Source organism: Carcharhinus amblyrhynchos, chromosome 4, assembly GCF_965287045.1.
Source record: "Carcharhinus amblyrhynchos chromosome 4, sCarAmb.v2.hapA, whole genome shotgun sequence".
Lineage (NCBI taxonomy): Eukaryota > Metazoa > Chordata > Chondrichthyes > Carcharhiniformes > Carcharhinidae > Carcharhinus > Carcharhinus amblyrhynchos.
The window spans coordinates 15,778,282-15,797,075 of NC_137327.1; the positions used below are offsets into that span (position 1 = coordinate 15,778,282).

At 38.7% G+C, this 18,794-nt stretch overlaps 1 protein-coding gene across 1 annotated transcript in view; it reads right to left on the reverse strand.

Annotated features, from left to right (window-relative positions):
- Positions 1 to 594: 594 nt before the first annotated feature.
- Positions 595 to 18,794, reverse strand: part of usp10 (ubiquitin specific peptidase 10) — a 69,176-nt gene continuing 50,976 nt past the window's right edge. The window contains exons 13-14 of the mRNA XM_080186733.1: positions 13,079 to 13,144; positions 595 to 2,692 (exon numbers count right to left, since the gene is read on the reverse strand). Coding sequence (XP_080042859.1) covers positions 2,505 to 2,692; positions 13,079 to 13,144 — 254 coding nt within the window. The 3' untranslated portion in view covers positions 595 to 2,504. The remainder of the gene's footprint in view (positions 2,693 to 13,078; positions 13,145 to 18,794) is intronic.

An 18,794-nucleotide genomic window follows, 5' to 3' on the forward strand; every position in this document is an offset into this window, starting at 1 on the left:
TGTACTACCAAATAAACCAATTGGACTTTAACCTGGTGTTGTGTGTCAATAGGTACAATCAATCTGTAACATAATGCATTACTTTGAGCAAGATGATAAAAATCAATTCCAATTATTAGTGATCTTTTATTTTTAGTCAGTGTTCAGATCTTCTGCTCCCATCAGAATTGGAAAATGGTAATAAGTTAATGGAGGAAGGAGGGAAGTGTCATTGGCAAGGGCGACATGGTGGTACAGTGGGAGCACTGCTGCCTCACAGCACCAAGGGCCTGGGTTCGATTCCTAACTTGGGTCATTGTCTGTCCATGTTCTTCCCATGTCTGAGTGGGTTTATTCCAGGTGCTCTGGTTTTGCCCCACAGTCAAAGATGTGCTGGTTAGATGCAATGGCCATGCTAAATTCCCCCTCAGTGTAGCCAAACAGGCGCCGTTGTGGCAACTAGTCAATTTTCAAAGTAACTTCTTTGCAGTGTTAATGTAAGCCTACTTGTAACTAAAATATATTTTACTTTTACTTTCTAACTTAAACGTCTGAGGAACAATTTTAACAGTCAACCTTTAGGTTTAATATTAACCACACACTTTAACCAAGAAATGGTTAAAAAAAGTTGTAACTGAATTTATTGTAACATTTGCAGGATTAAATCTTCAAATAGCAAGCAACATGGAACTATTGTGCAAATATGGAACTATTTTTGCCATTATGCTGATAAATAAAGCACATTACATAAATGAGGATTTGAGTAGAATATTAAGGGAAACTCCTTGGTAAATAGATTACACATTGCAATACTTCATAGTAATAGACTTTTATTCAAGGTAGTTTTTCTGCAAGACAACAAATTAACTCAAGATCAAGTTCACAGAATCTAAAAGCAAATCATTTGGTTACCACATATGTATAGATCTTAAAAAGCTCTGAAAATATCTCACATTAAAATGTCAGCCATGTTTGGTCATTTAAGAAAGGATTTCAAGGTACTGGGGAAGTCTTTAATTAGGGAATGCACAAGTTAAGAGATAAAAAGATTGGGAAAAATAAACCATTGAATATATGAACTGAACAGATCATCAAGCAAAAATTGCAGATAGCTGTCTATCAATCCCTGGCAACCAAACATGGAAAAGGTTTTTGAAACAGAGACCAATCCCCAGCACCAGCTATCCTCCAACCCAACAGAAACCTACATCCTCAAAACCAATAACTAAAAGCATGTAACACGGCCGAATGGCTCGAATGAAATTTCTTACGGCAGTAATACAAGGTCAGTCCGTTAAAATGCAGGTGCACTTTAATTCAACAGTTAGCTCGTGGAAAATATGGCAATAATGAGGACCTCTTTTGATGAGACAATTACTAGCTTATTGGACAGGTGGTAACATTGAATTGACCCAAACAAACAACCAATTCCATTGGCATGTGAATAAGTTGGCGAGATCTATATATGGGCTGTGTGGCAATCAATAGTGGAATGAGTTGCCAGTTAACTGCAAGTTTGTAAGAATGTTACAATTAGCAAACAAAAACATAGCATTTCGTAAAAGTACAGGAGAATTTCACAGGGAAGTGTTTTATTTTTGTTACAGCCCCACGGAGGTTGCACAAATTAAAAAGGCGGTTGTCTGAATATTTTTGAATGGGTAACTATCTTAGAACTGTAGGAGGGGATTTGAAAGTTCATCAATTCCTGGTACCAATACAGGCCAAGTTTAAATAGACTTGTTCTCAAATCAGTCTTCTTTGCACCATTGCGAATGCGCGTCCAATTCAGGTCTCAAACAGTTATTTAAAGAGCTTGCAATGAATTTATTAACTGATGGGTGATGAACTCAATTTTCTATAAATATCACTAAATTGTGTACAGCTCCATTTCAACAATTAAGGAGAGCAAAATCACAGAAAGTAAACAAAGCCAGACTGAACTGTTAATGGAATTATATCAATCATCTTTTTTTATGTCAAGTTTCAATTGTGTACACAGAAGCATAATTGCAATCAGAAGTCTTAGTAACTGTATTAAGGTTACAATCACCCATCTACGCAGACTCAATATTTCAATCTCAAATGTGGATTTGCATGTTATTTTGTAACGTGCGGTTTTAAGTTTTTTTTCATTAAGCTTTTTTTTTAAAACTGTCAGCATCCTACTGCTACTCAACACCCAGTAATCACACACGCAAGTTTTCTCATCAAAACACCAAAGCATTCAGTACTATGGAACACTTTTCCCTCCCCCAGAAATATGGGCTCATATGTTACCTATTATCAAAAGCGAAAATGTTAGCAACTGATGTGTATGAAGTTAAATGTAATGAAAGATGTCACATATAGACATAAATCTACAAGATTTGCTGCTGGTGCACATCTCCAGGTTTTTTCCCCATTTAAACTTTAATCTGAAGTTACTGAGTGGATTTGAAAAGTTGCAATGAGGGAGGGAAGGGGTTTGTCTGACGGTTGGTGCTCTGGGAGGCAAGATGCTAGAGCAACAGAGCAGAGACAGTTCACAGCAGATCAACTCGGCGATAGTACAGGAGGTAGGCTGTACGTTCAGCAGAGGGCTTCACAACCTGGTACTGATTGATCACTTTCACTATCTGGTCATCAATGCGCAGCCAGCCGTTCAGACCAATGTGGAAGACATCTGTAGTGTAATGTCCACCAGTTGCACTATTTCCATGGTGATAGACGACTGAAAAGAGGAAAAAACAACATTGTGGGGGACTGAAAATAAACATGATATTTAAACTATCATTCTACAATCAGTAATAGTCAATATTCTGTAGCTGATGTTTTCACACTTCCATAAATATTTTATACATTTTAATACAACAGATTTAGGATTCTTGAATCATCTGCTTTTGTAATAATAAGATTACAAAGTAGTGACAGTCTTTCGTCCTATTTAGGCTATGCTTCCATCAAAATATTCATGGTCCACTCCCAATTTTGGAGCAGTAACTTGCAATTTTACCTTATGTAACTCCATTTTATAAATTTGTTGTGGTAGATATGGAACTGGAGAGATCACAATTCCATAAATGATCAGGTATTTCAAAACAATACAAATTTAAAGAAACTATTGCCATATCTATGTTCATAATAATCCATGATTATTAGATGCTGATTTATAATCAGTGTGTCACTCCCTTTCAAATGTGACTGTATAGGCAAACTGCACAAGACTGCCCCAAAGTTTTCTTTACTGCCTCTTGATTCTGAATACGTGTGCATGTGCACACACACGAACATGTGTCCACCCTACCCCCTTGCATTTTGGAAACCCTTAAAGGGAATGCGATATAAATTTACCACCTGAAGGTGTCTTGGCTGACATCAATTGTTTCACTATTATTGGACCAACTTCTGACTAGCCTTGAAATAAAAGCCAACATAGAGTGTGGCACCCATTGAAACTATGTAATGTACAGCAACAATCTTAGTAGCTGAACGGTCTAAGCATAAGTCCACTAGAAAAAACAAAATCAAAACTGTCCAAGGGAGAATAAAGAACAAAATATTATTTCTATTGAAAAGTTGGAGTATAATACCAGCTGCATTCAGGCAGCCCAGAAAATGTATTTAACTATCAATTTCTCCTATTACTAGAATATTTAAGGGGCCAACCATCTTAGGATTTTAAATCAAAAAGTAAAATTAAACTATTTGAAAGTAAATTGTTTAGAATTGAAAGTCATGTGATAACTTTCAGAAACAATTTTACTCAGTGCAGTTTTTGACAGAAGCAAAATTATCCTAAGCATTTTCTGATCAAATAGTTAAGTAGATAAACAAATCCCACTGTCTTTGTCCCTGCAGAGCATGACTGATCTGCTTTTTATATAAGAATAAATAAAACCTTGTTAGTTCGTCAAGCCCAAAACATGAGCTTCAAGATGGTGAACAGAAGTGTGTAAACAGTTGAACTATATTAAAACAATTAATAAAACTAAAGTTGCATAGAAAGAATGAACAGGCCATACCATGTTTGGTTTACCAGCACCTATGCACTGCTCTCCCCCCTCCACCACCCCCACCCCCCGCCCTCAAAAATCAACCCCAGATGGACAGCAGGCAGGGCAGCCACATCACATGATTCATTTCCAAAAGCGGAAATGCCATAGTTGTGATTCATACATATACCCGTTTGCTGAAAAGAGCTCTATCAGTACACCAGCTGGATGCTATGATAATTATTTAATTTGACTAACTGTTCTTGTTGCCTAACGTATACTTGTAACATTAAAGCATGTCATATATCAGTTAAACAGCCATAAGACAGCCCCTTATACAGTATTAAAGTACACTGTCTTTTATCTCCCAGTCAATGTTTATATTTCAAGGAAACTGTGGTTGTGTGTTATACAGAAACATCCTAACTAAAAGGGTACAAAGATAATCAAAGGCTCAGACGTCTTTTGAAAGATGTATTTTGAGAGCAGGCCCACACCAGGTTCTTAGAAAAAAATAGAAACTGCAGATTTTAGTACAGATTTAGTAATACAGATCAATGAAAAGTTTAGGAGTGATTTTTTATAGCTGGGTCAACCAACTCTGATCAGATGGCATTTGATTTAAAAAGTAACATTACTGGGATTAAAAGAAATAAGACATTTGTATAAGACAAATTTCCAGGATGTCTTAAAGCACTTCAACGTAGTATTTTTTGCAAAGTTGTGCAAGTATAAACATGGTAGCCAATTGGCACATGGCAAATTTCCCTAAAAAAGCCAATGATATGATCTACTAGACGATTTTTGCTTTGCCCATTGTGAACCAAACTGATGTAAAATGTGTTTTTAATTTTATTTCAAAGAAGTCCTTACCGCACAAATTCAACAGCACAACTGACACAAGAACTAATAAAGTATCGCATGTTGCTTTCAATTTTTTCCACCAACGTGCCAAATGAATTTTATGTGCACCAATTGAGGCGGTGTGGATGTGTGCCACCAGTAAAAATAAAAAACCACATTTTCAGAAAGGTACCGTAGGTACGGAAGAAAGGATACCAACCCCAGTCATTGGCATGGTGGCACATGCTATCCCACAAATTACCAGCTTTAGTGTATTCAATTTTTAATTTACTATGGTAGCATTTGAACTGTCTCTGGGTTTTAAGTTCAATGCAATAATGACTACACTACTATTTTATTGGAGAAGCATTTCCTTTTATATTTAGCTTATATTTTAGTCATTTGACAAATGTCAAATTGGTAGCCATGGATCAAGACAAGGATCTTTTATTTCAATTTCATAAACTCAAATTCAAAGGAGTAAGGAGGCTTGTATTTGGAATTGATAGAAAACGTGGAAACGGTGACTTTATTCAGCGTGAAACTTTTCTTAACTGAAACTGCTGTGAATAATAAGGGGAATAGCTCAGTAATTACTTTACACAACAATCATTAAACAGAGGTAAGTGTCTCTGCAAATTTGATGGGTGGAGGTCAGAATAAATTAACAGAATATTGAAGGAGGAAACTATATTTGGAAACTGAGGAAGAAGGGAGCAATGTGGTAAAGGGAGAAAGGAATTCCAGGAGGGAGAATGGCCAGAGGTAGTTTTTTTGCAAAAGTAATAGGATGGACTCCACCTACAATTTTTTAAATTAAAATCCATTAATTGTGAAATAACAAACCTATTGACCACTTTTAAAGTGAGCTGTCTCTTACAATGCATACAAAAGAGAATTGCAGAGATGTGGCAAAGGCAACATTTTCAGCATGACTGTTTTAACAAACTGCTATGATTAGTGAGGAAAATAGCTCAGTACTTGCCATACATAAACAATTAAGCAGAGGTAAGTGTTTCTGCAAATTTGGAGGATGAAGGTCAGAGAGAGACAAAGAGAGAGACTGTGTATGTATGCCTGGTTTAAAATGTCCCACTAGATATTCTTGCAAGAACCTTTGCGTTATTTCCAGATCTGGGTTAGCAATCCAGAATGTTTCCCAAATTCCCTAGATATATCCCTGTGTTTTTAATGTGTCAAATGTGTTTGGTATCAGCTTTCTTTTAACAATTCCACAAAACCAGATGCAGCATTAACTGGCCCAAAAATCCACTCACTAACTTTCAGCTTCAACACCCCCTTGCTAAACCTCTCTCACGCTTTCTCCATTCCTGAGCCTCCAACATTGCTTCTCTTCCCAACCCACCCTCTTACAGCCCTTCTTCCAAGCCATTGCTCAGAGCGAACATTTTGAGCGGAAGGCAGCAACAGGGCCATAAGAAAGATAAGTGCTGACATAGCTTCGGGCTTCAGGAACGGACACAAATGAATTTTGGCTGCAAGTCCACCTGATTAATGCAGTCAAATCTGGCTCTCTTCTGTCATAGGGGAGTCTGCCAGTTCTTTGCTCATAGGCTAGAGTGGCAGTAAACGTCATTTAATCATCAGGATGAGTACAGCCGTGAAATGAAGTGTACGGCACTTGGACTGTTCCATGCTGTGCGGATGAGCAGCTTAGATGGAGCACTGCTTGTGTGTACATTAGTTTGGGGTTCACCTCGACTAACAGTCAAGCTATGCAGATTCTCAACAGTTCTGCTGCCAGTCTGTCTATATGAATCTTTTTAAAATTGGTTTAATCAATTTTTCAGAACTTATTGGCAGCCAGCGTGCTGGCATTATCCATGCACAAACTATTATGCATAGTAGAAATTTATCGGATTATCAGGTTTAAAGTCAGACATGTAATACTTTATGAACAGTCCCACAAAGTTTGGTCAAGCTTTTTAAAAGATGAAATATGTAAAATCTGCCAAAAACAGTTGGCCATGTCTAATACTACTGCTGCATTAGACTGTAGTACGCCTGCTAAGAAGTGGTGGCTGGGGACATAAAATGGAAAGATAATTTGACTGACATATTTAAAAGAGGAAAGGATAGTTTGATGGTGTGATCAAATTTCAGCAAGATGCGCTGACAACATGGTAACATGTTTCATTGACTGGCTTATGTCAGCATTTTACTTTCATGAACACCAAGGATTAAAAATGTTATCCAGCAGCGAAAGACCAAACAGACCACTGACTAACCCCAGAAGTCAACAATCCCACTTACAAAGGCATGACAATGCTATAGCAACCAGTGTCTTAAGATGACGCACTTTGAGATAGAGAGTACTGTACTAAAGCAGGGAACTGTTTTTGTGGTTTGGAGAGTTTACAGGACATTTTATCCTTTCTTATAAAACTGCAAAAACATTGAATCAACCCCAAAAATGACATTTTTTTTTAAATTGAAAATTCAGTAACATCACATGTGTGTGCCAGGAAAAGCCAAAAATTAAGAACGGCACAAAAATATATTTCATATGATTACTGAAAAATGATGCATATGCACTCCAAATATGAATTTGTAAGCAAGCTACGTTTCGTTTGCAATTTTCATTGAGTCACTACATCAATAGACTACATTGAAAATACTAAAATCACAATGAATTAGCAATGAACATTTCTCTCAACACAATATACAGCCAGAAGTGTATCAAAAACAATTTTTATTCACTAAACTCTAAATAATTAATTTAGCGTTGCAAGGGGTCATCAAATTCCACAAACCAGCCATTATACAAGATAATGCCAAGACAGCTAAATAGGTGCTGGGAATGATATGATTGATTCCCAATGTGCTGAATTACCGGATTTATGCCTCAGCATTGGTGCTAATGTTGGCCTTATGACAAAGGGAAGTGGAACAAAATGATCACTATCCAGTGGCTTCAGTGTTGTAATGATCTGCGTAAGTTTGATGAACTTTGCAATGTACTCCACTGTCTGGACTCCCAAGTACAGGATGCTGACATCAAAACCTTAACAGTTGCTAGCACCTTGGAAACCAACCCCAGCAGACTCATCCAGCTAAAGGATAAAGCAGTAATACAAAGAGTCTCTCAAAGCATGGGAGATTTAACCTTGTTATGGTATAAAACAATGTTTGCTTTAATTTGTTTTAGTGTGGCAAAATCACAAGAAAACTCCATTCTAGAAACTAATTTAAAATGTAAATTTTTGATTTCCTTTGGCAGGTATTAAAAGGTTAGACAGAAAACAAATTACATTTTTGAGTGTGCTCCAGTTTCCTGCTTGAACTTGAGTAGAGTGGTCTGGTATTTTATTGTACGTACAAAGCTTTCAATGATACAGAATACTTTGCATATAAAAACTTGGACAAAATGAATACCAACCGTTGTTCTGCTGGATCCCCAGAATAGAGCAGCTCATCCCTATGAATGTTAGGATTCTAGGTTCCATTTAGAACAGGAAGAAAACTTAAGAATGATAGCAGTCTGACCAAATTATTAAGAAACATTTTAAATTCCCCGTAACCATTTAATTTTAAAATTGGAGAAGTTGTTAGCTCTGCACGATTTTTCATTTATTTCATAATACACTCAAACATGTTTTAGATGTTTTTGTATATATAATTTTTTAAATATAAAGTCACAGTATATTCTTTAAACTTCCAATTGTATCCAAATAAAATTTTACTTCACGTCATCATAATCTAGTATAAAGTTTGCATTCCTCTATTGGATTGTGCACAGAAAACCAAAACGTAAGTGTCTAGACGTTGGGTGTCCACCAGGGAATTCCCAGGGATCCCAAGATGTCAATGCTACATTTTTTATGTATTTGTTAGGTTACTGGATTGTTTATTTATATTAGCCAGAAATATATTTTTGCAAGGATAGAATGGCGTCCTTTTGACCAGTTAAAACACACTTTTTTTCAAAAGAAGTGAAGACAGGTGTTATGTCTATGTTTGAAGAAAGATCCCAGAGTAGCAAAATTTGCTCTTGGCCCGCTCATATGAAAAAGTTTGAAATGTCATTATTGTAGAAAGCAAAACGATACAGGGTAAATAAAACCTACTTGAAGTTACAGCACTGCAGGTTCTAAAGTATTGTTTATTTAAAAAAATGTGCAGTATCCTGAAGACATTTGTTTCTGGTACTTACGTTAACACACATCCTCCCATTGAAGATAACGAAACATTAGAGCAAATTAAACTCCCAGCAGTCAGAGGTCTATGGTAAATACCATGTATTTCACCCTGTCAAGCAAACGTGTCGTCCCTCAGCGACAGATGGAGTCACGGTCACATTTGCTTATTTACCTCAGGTGAAACTCAAATGTCCATTGCAGGAATAATGTGGTAAAAATTATAACAAACCAAACAGTGTAAATACTTTTAGAACAGCAACTGCTTAGCAACAACCTACTCACTGACACTCAATTTAGGTTTTGCCAGGCTCACAGCTCCTGACCTCATTACAACCTTGGCTCAAACTTAAACAAAAGAGCTGAATTCCAGTGGTTAGAGTGACTGCCCTCGACATCCAGGTAGCGTTTGACTGAGTGTTGCATCAGGGAGCCCCAGCAAAACTGAAGCCAATGGGAGCTGGGGGAATCCTACGCTGGTTGGAGTCATACCTGACACAAAGGAAGATGGTTGCGGCGGTTGGAGGTCAATCTCAGCTCCAGGACATGATTGCAGGAGTTCCTCAGGGTAGTGTCCTAGGCCCAACCATCTTCAGCTGAATAGTTAATGACTTAACTTCCATAAGGTCAGAGATGGGAATGTTCACTAATGATGGCACAATGGTCAGCACCATTCATGACTTCTCAGATACCTGCAGCAGTCCATGCCCAAATGCAGCAAGACTTGGACAACATTCAGGCTCAGGCTGACAACTGATAAGTAACATTTGTGCCATACAATCATCTCTAGTAAAAGAGAATCTACCCATTGCCCCATTACATTTAATGGCATTATCACTGCTGAATCCTCACCATCAACACCTGAGGTTACCAATGACTAAAATTGCACTGGACTTGCCAAATAAATACTGTGGCTACACGAACAGGTCAGGGGCTCTTTCCCTCCCTCCATTACCAAGCACTAGTACCTTCAAGATGCATTGCAGGAACTCACCAAGGCTCCTTATGAGTACCTTCCAAACCCACGACTGCTACTGTCTATAAGGACAAGGACAGCAGATGAGCTGGGAATATCACCACCTGGAAGTTCTCCTTCAATTCTCACACAATCCTAACTTAGAAAAAGGATAACAGGCTAGCGGTTTATTTTTCTTAACTCCAATGGGTTGAGAATGAAGTCTTTGTTAGACTAGCTAGTGACATTTATTTCAGCATCAGTGGAGTATCAGACAGATTGCAAGCCAAGAACTAAAGAAAATAATTAGCAATGGGACAAGAAAAAAATGAAAATTAAATTATGCAACACAATACTGACTGATTTGGTAACATACTTTCTATGCAAGTATGCTGACATACCATTGGGATTTGAGTAAGTGTGGAATACCCAAAGTTAACATCTAATAGGTGGGTATACATTTGAGGATATTTTAAAAAGTGTGCACTTCTATGCAAGTGCAGTTTTCTAAAATAAAAATCCTCAAATGTATACCCACCTATTAGATGTTAACTTTGAATGGGTATTTCAATACTTGCTCAAATCCCAATGGTATGTCAGCCATTTCCTCAGCTCACCCTAAGAGTACCTACCAGACTCAGCTGTTTGCAGTTAACTGTGTCTATTAGCACTACATCCATAAGTAGAATGTGAAAGTTTCAAAACAGCTTGCACATTAACCTTAAATGAATACTATTTTTATGCTGATGCTAAGTACAACCTAGCACACAGAATAAATGAAGTCTTAATCCCTTTGATCTGTACCCAGGTTATTTTTGGAATGGCGTAGTTTTCTAAAGTATATTAATCTCTTCCTCTAGCAAAAACATTTTTCTTTGAAGGACAAAAAAAATTCCCCTGCTCACATACTTAATCATTCATTTAATTTCCCATTAAACCATCCCTCAAACTTTTTATTATTCCTGTTTCAAGTAAAAAAGGTAATTAAATTGTACTCAACATGGAAATATTTAATCCATCTAGACTAATGATGAGTGTGAAATGGGTTTCAACATGAGTCAAACCACAAGCCTCATTCAGATATCCTTCAAAGACTACAAAGGTGCTTGATTAGGGAGGTTGAAACCAATTCAACACACTTAGTATTTCCAAAATTGTGATTAATGCTACACATTATTTGGATGCGCTTGATACTGATAAAAGGTACAAAAAGTGGGAGCAATCAATTCTTCAGCATATATGTCCTTCACTGATGAAAACGTGGTAAAACGTAGCTATAGAGCAGAAGAACCTTAATTTTTATTTTGACTCAATAATGAATAAATAATTGCAATATTCTATTGCAAATATTAAACTTCATAATTAAAGAGGATCATTAACTCCATTAGAGATGCAAGTTATTCACGTGGGTCCCAGAATTCACGGGCTTTGAAGGGAATAAAAATAGCAGATTTACATTACTGTTTGGGAGTATCCAGAGTGTACCACGTTGCTGTGGAGGTTAGGAGGTTTAATTTGTCTGTGTGTTCGTGCTTCCAGAAACAGACATTCAACTAGGTTGCGGCTTAAAGGCAAAAGTGAGAAAAATCAGCGAGGGGCTTAAAAAAAAAACAGCTGTGGGGTCACATTGGCAAAAAGCAATCTGTGCCAGCCAAAGCCAGGAGGAGGAGGAGTGTAGAGGCCATGGGAACTAGGGTTACTCCTGATTTTTAAAAACCACTCAGCACAATTGTACTTAAGCACAAGCTGAACTGAGGCATTCCCAATGGGGTTTTGAAGTTGAGGGTAGCTTATCCAAAAACAAATGGAAGGATTCCCATATGAAATCTCATACCTTGGTGAATAGCTGAAATACCTGAGCGATGCAATTCTAGAAAGCTTAGCTTTGGTCCAAAAGAGAAAGACTGGATTTATACTCAAGTCTTGACAAGTCTCAAGTTAGCTATGCTTGCTTTGTTTAATTAATTGTTTTTATATAAAGTTTATGCATGTTTGAAAATGTGAAAGAAGTAGCACCATATGATATCATGTTAATTATTGGGTGTTTGAATTTCTCTAAGTGCTAATGATCTTTATAGAGATTTTAATTGAGGATACACAAGCTATTACTACAATGGCTATAAACAATCGGTCCCTTACAAAATGTTGACAAATTAATTTCCTGGGAAGCCAACATGAACATCTACAATCATAACGACTGAATTAACTGAATCTAACAAGTAGGATGGAACATAACAAACATTGAGCCAGCTCTTCAGTACGAGGACACTAATGTCAAATTACAGCACTTTACAAACAATTGGTAGATGATGGAAATGTAAGTTTAAATACATCAATACTCCCTGCAAAAGTATTTAGCTTATTTGGAACGAGCGCAGCTGTATTTGAATCTTCTGCAGACAAACCAACTCAAAGAAAACAAGATGAACAGATAAAAACGTTGAACAAGAATCTCTAGACGAACACTGCTGGTGGGGAGCAAAGCATCAACATTTACCCTCTTTAAACTCAGGCTTATGTGAAGAACTCTGCATCTGGTCAGCCAAGGGTTAATATTAAGCAGCATGTATTCATTACTCCTGGAATGAACACAGATTTTGAAGTAGCCATGCCTTTTGCATACAAAATATAGGGCTCGATTTTGGTTTTTTAAAAAAACTTTATGCTACATTGAACTCCAGCCTGGTCTTCCAGGCGATTAGGATTTTCATAACAGCGCTCCTATGCAAACACCTCTATCAAAATCCATTTGCCCATTTAAAATTTCAAATAAGCATCCTATATTCTTCTCACATAAAGTAGGCAGAAAGTGGTTTTCTTCTCGAGGGGAGGTAAGAAATTCATTCTTACTCACTATGTAAATTGCATTCTTATAAGTTATAGTTCTGAAAGTAGTTAAGAACTAAATGTACACTCGATGAGACATCAGGCTATTAAAATGTTCACGCCCTTTGGGGGGAAAATATTCAATCATTATTCCTTTGATTTAAACAGTAACTTCTCCCATATGCACGCATGAGGATTTGGCAACAACAAAGCATCAAGCAATACTGAATTTAGCAGTGCTGCAAAGTCTGCTGAAATTTAACTCCCAAAGAGTACGCTTTTTAACATTTCAGTACTTTTCGCATTGATAGTTAAACATCAAACGTTTTTAATCTCTTACATACCTGCAAACAGCCTATAGGTTCGTTGGACTTTGAAAATCTTACCCTTCACACCAGGAGAAAGGAGATCTAAAAGCAAAGCAATAGTTTCAGTAAAAGCTTATTTTGTTATAGTCAGGTTTCAACACAATACAGGAACAACGTGGGAAAAGTCAACCGTGAGGAGATAGTTGTGGAGCAAGCTTATATAATACAGTAGATTCAGCTGAATACACATCAAAACTCAATGTATCAAATTCAGTCTCGAAAGCTCAGTACCCTGCATTAAAATATCGCTGCAAATTATAAACATGCAGTTAGCATCAGAACAAAAGGAAAATGAAAGAGTTGCTGTGTCTTACCTCAATGGAATATCTTCTTAGTACACCAAAACTAACCTGTCATTACTCTAAGTTAATAATGCATTTTGCTTACACCCTAATGTGTAGAAAACTTAGACATTTGAGAAAACAAGGAACTGAGCCATTAATTTCCTTTAGTCAGTGTATCAGGAGCGAATTACAAAAGCATATTGAATGCACAACAGTAATGTACTATAAATGTGAAGTGCTGAATTTTACGTGCCCTGTGTTTGATTGGAATCAAGACTTGCCATATAAAATTTAAATAAAAGCTAAAAAGGCTCCAAGAAATAGTTGAATGAATGTTTTCTCAAAAGGGAGGGAAGGGATCTTCTGAGTCTGTGCACTAACTAGGATAGTGTTTTTCTTTCAACTGCTTCACACGCACATACATAAAATGACTACAGAACTTGCTGTCCCTCGCCCAAGATGAGTGCTTCAAATCTACTTCATGCATTCGACTTATCATTTCCCTATTTGGGCTCATACCTAGCACAAAAGAAAATGGTTGTGGTTGTTGGAGATTAAATATCTCAGCCCCAGGGCAGTTCCTCTGAGTACCTGCAGGTCTAATCACCTTCAGCTGCTTCAATGTTCCCCCTTCCATCATAAGGTCAGATGTGAAGATGTCTGCTGATGATTGCAGTTCCAAACCATACTGAAGCAGCCCACCTCTACATGCAGCAACATCTGAACAAAATTCAGGCTTGGGCTGATAAGTGGCGAGTAACTCACTTCCTGACTCCCCAAAGTCTGTCCACCATCTACAAGGCACAAGTCAGAGATGTAATGGAATACTCCTCACTTTGCCTGGACGAGTGCAACTCCAACAACAAAGAACAACACCATTCGCACAAAACACTCTTGGCAACACAATCATCAGCTTAATTATTCACTCCCTCCACAACCAGCATACAATGGCTGCAGTGAGTGCCATCTACAAGAGGTATTGCAGTAACTCACCAAGCCTCCTTTGACAGTAGCTTCCAAATGCTCAATCTCTACAACTTCAAAGGACAAGGACTGCAGACACTTCAGAACAGCACATGCAATTTCCATTCCAAGCCTCATGCCATCCTGACTTGAATCAGTATTGCCATTTCTTTACTCTTGCTTTGTCCAAAATGTGGAAGTCCTTTCCTAATAGCTGGTGTACCTGCACTAGATGGACTGTGGTGGACCAGGAAGGCAACTCAAATTATTTCAAGGGAAATTATGGATAGACAAAAAAATGCTGAACTTGTCAGTGAAGCTCAAATCCCATAATTAAAAAAAATCAAACTGCACAAAAAAAAACACAAAATATTTGATTGTGGTGAGCAGAGCTTTTATTGATTTCACTTTAAAATTGCATTATAAACAATGCCGCTGCCTCCTTGTAGAAAAAGCTGACTGCATGATTAGATTGATAACACAATTCAGAATTCACTGAATCGTCACTGCAGGAAACGCTATTTGGCTCTGTGTCTGTCTGCACTAGCTCTCTGAATGAGCAATTCATCCAGTGTCTTTCCTCCACCTTCTCCCTGTAACCTTTTCAGATAACATCCAATTCCTTTTTGAAAGCCTCAACTGAAATTCTCAGGCAGTGCATATTATGACTTGGCTGTTATGTTTTCTATTTGTGCTCAGCTGCTATTCAATTTGATGCTGTCACTGTGGATCTATGTGGTATATTTAGTTTGCCTCTGGGATTCTTGTTATCAGGTCTAGGTCTTGTTGGCTCTAATAAAGCTGTGAATGCCTCTCCGTAAGATGCTGGAGTGTTAACACAAACCAGTTTCATTTCAAGTTAAAAACAGTAAAAAGAATAAATGTTCTAATTGGTACTTGAAATAATATATAGCCTTAAATTCTAATATGGGAAAACTATTGGAACTTACGTCACTGATAAAGTAACAGAGCAAAAATTTAAGCAATTTATAAAAGAAACTCATGAGTACTTTTATTTTGGAACAATTCTTGCCCTCCATCTCAGTCAAAACTTACTCAGCTACTATTATAGGGCAATATCAGGGATCATGTCTTTTATATTTTAATTTCTGCGCCCGTTCATATTTTGTTTGATTTCAGTGTAATACATGAGGAGATACATAAAGAAAGCCCATACAGCCAGGCCTCACCAGAGGGATGCAAAGGGTTAATACAGACAGCTAAAGGCATGCTCTGCCAACTGATAACAATTAACATATGCTATCAACTTCTAACAATAGTAACGCGCAGGCGATCTTTCTAAGTTAGCATAACAATGGGAGAACCAGCGTTGAGACAGCCAGGCTCCATACAGTCTAGGGAGTTCATGGTCTTCTGGAAAATATTACCTAGCAGAAGCGGGGAACAATTAACACATCGTAGATTTGTTGGTCAAACACAATGTTTTGACATCATAATTGGGTGAAAGGGAGGTGTCCGGAAAAATGATTAGCAATGATATACTGAACAATGTATTTGCACAATGAGATTAAAAGAACCATCTTGTATCCAACTTGAGAATTAATATGAAAATATAAAACTCTGCGACATGGAAAAGTATAGTAGGCTGTGTGAATCTACGATGGGCAGCGAGAACTTGCAGGCAACCTGGGTTTTCAGGCCCGAGTTCATCGCCCCCTCACACGTGTGGAATAAAAACATTTCTTGAAGTTCAGCAAGGTCTCCAAGGCTCAACTTGTTTTATTTTCCTCTTACAGCTAGTATTTTGTGCATATGTAATTCTCTACACTCTGATTAATCAATGCTTGTAGAACATAGAACACTACAGCACAAACAGGCCCTTTGGCCCACAAGTTGCGCCGATCACATCAATACCTACCAATCCATAGACCTATCTATAACCCCCAATCCCATTAAATCCCATATACTCATCCAGAAGTCTTTTAAAAGACCCCAGCGAGTTCGCCTCCACCACCACTGACGGCAGCCGATTCCATTCACTCACCACCCTCAGTGAAAAACTTACCCCTAACATCACCTCTGTACTTGCTTCCCTGCACCTTAAATCTGTGTCCTCTCGTAGCGACCATTTCAACCTGGGGAAATAGCCACTGAGAATCCACCCTATCTATTCCTCTCAACATTTTATAAACCTCTATCAGCTCGCCTCTCAACCTTCGTCTCTCCAGGGAGAAGAGTCCCAGCTCCCTCAACCTATCTTCATAAGGCATGCCTCCCAATCCAGGCAACATCCTTGTAAATCTCCTCTGTACCCTTTCAATAGCTTCTACGTCCTTCCTATAGTGAGGCGACCAGAACTGCGCACAGTACTCCAAGTGGGGCCTGACAAGGGACTTATAAAGTTGCAGCATTACCTCCCGACTCCGAAACTCAATCCCTCGATTAATGAAGGCCAGTACACCATACGCCTTCTTGACCACATCCTCCACCTGCGAGGCCGATTTAAGAGTCCTGTGGACCAAGACCCCAAGATCCTTCTGCTCTTCAACACTGCTAAGACTCCTGCCCTTGATAGTGTACTCGTTCATCCCATTGGTCCTGCCAAAATGGACCACTACACATTTATCCACGTTGAAGTCCATCTGCCACTTCTCCGCCCAGTCTTGCGTCCTATTTATGTCCTGCTGCAACTTCCGACATCCTTCCAGACCATCCACAACACCACCGACCTTCGTGTCATCGGCGAACTTACTAACCCATCCCTCCACTTCCTCATCTAAGTCATTTATGAAAATGACAAACAGCAAAAATGGATTAAAAATGTAATCCACATTTTTGGATTGTAAAATGGATTTTCAAAGTAAGTAGATCCAGAATTTGCGAACTCTCTTCAATGAAGAGAACCAATTCAATGCTTCAGATAATTCTGATCGATGTCAGCTATGGCTTGGTGATAGCAAGCTTCCGAGTCAGAACAAGGTCATTTCAACTCCCAATCCCTGAGCACAAAATCAAGACTGACTCTTCAAGCAGGGTGTGTCGCACTGATGTAGGTGCTGTCTTTCAAGTGAGATGTTAAGAACATAAGAAATAGGAGCAGGAGTAGGCCATCTAGCCCTTCGAGCCTGCCCTGCCATTCAATAAGATCATGGCTGATCTGTCGTGGCTCAGTTCCACATTCCCGCCCTCTCCCCATAACCCTTAATCCCCTCGCTTATTAAAAACCCATCAACCCGCGTCTTAAAAATATTTAGCAAGGTAGCCTCCACCACTTCAATGGGCAGAGAATTCCAGAGATTCACCACCCTTTGAGTGAAGAAGTTCCTCCTCAACTCCGTTCTAAACCGCCCCCCCCTTTATCTTGAGGCTGTGCCCCCTAGTCCTACTATCCTTTCTGAGCGGGAAGAGTCTCTCCACCTCTATCCTATCCATCCCATTCATCATCTTATACGTCTCAATGAGATCTCCCCTCATTCTTCTAAACTCTAACGAGTACAAGCCCAGTTTATTCAGCCTCTCCTCATAGCTCAACCGCCTCAACTCCGGTATCAGCCTAGTAAAGCTCCTCTGCACTCCCTCCAAGGCCAAAATACCCTTGCGTAAGTACGGCGCCCAAAACTGCACACAGTACTCCAGCTGCGGCCTCACCAATGCCCTATACAGCCGCAGCAAGACCTCCCTACTTTTATATTCAATCCCCCTCGCTATGAAGGCCAGCATCCCATTCGCCTTCCTGACCACCTGTTGCACCTGCAAGCTGGGTTTTTGCGACTCATGCACAAGGACCCCAAGGTCCCTCTGCACCATCGCCTGCTGCAGTTTTTCTCCACGTAAGTAATAATCCTTCCTACCATTATTCCTACCAAAGTGGACCACCTCGCACTTGCCAACATTAAATTCCATTTGCCATTTCCTGGCCCATTCGCCCAGCCTATCTAGATCGTTCTGTAGACTCTCCACACCCTCCACACAATTTGCCGTTCCACCAATCTTGGTGTCATCAGCAAATTTCGACACCCTACACTCGGTTCCCTCCTCCAGATCATCTATATAAATGGTAAATAGCTGAGGCCCCAGCACCGACCCCTGGGGCACTCCACTAGTCACCATCCGCCAATCCGAACCAATACTGTCAGCCCCACAATCATAAAACATCCAGTGATACTACTCAAAACAGCTAAATAGTCTTGCCATTATGTATCCCTCCAATGGCACAAGGAATGATCTGGTCTTTTCATGACTATTGTGGGAGCTTGCTTTAAGTAAATTGGTTGTTGTGTCTCCTACGTGAGTTAACAAAACTTCAAGTGTACTTAATTGGTTGCAAAACACTCTAGATGTCCCAGGGTCATGGAAGATACTACATAAAATGCAAATACTTTACCTATTCCTACTCCATTTGTTCACATAATTAGAAACTAATTTTAAAAGTAATTTTTCTGCTGACTTCTCTGAACATTACTTCCCAGTTATTCTCAATTGAC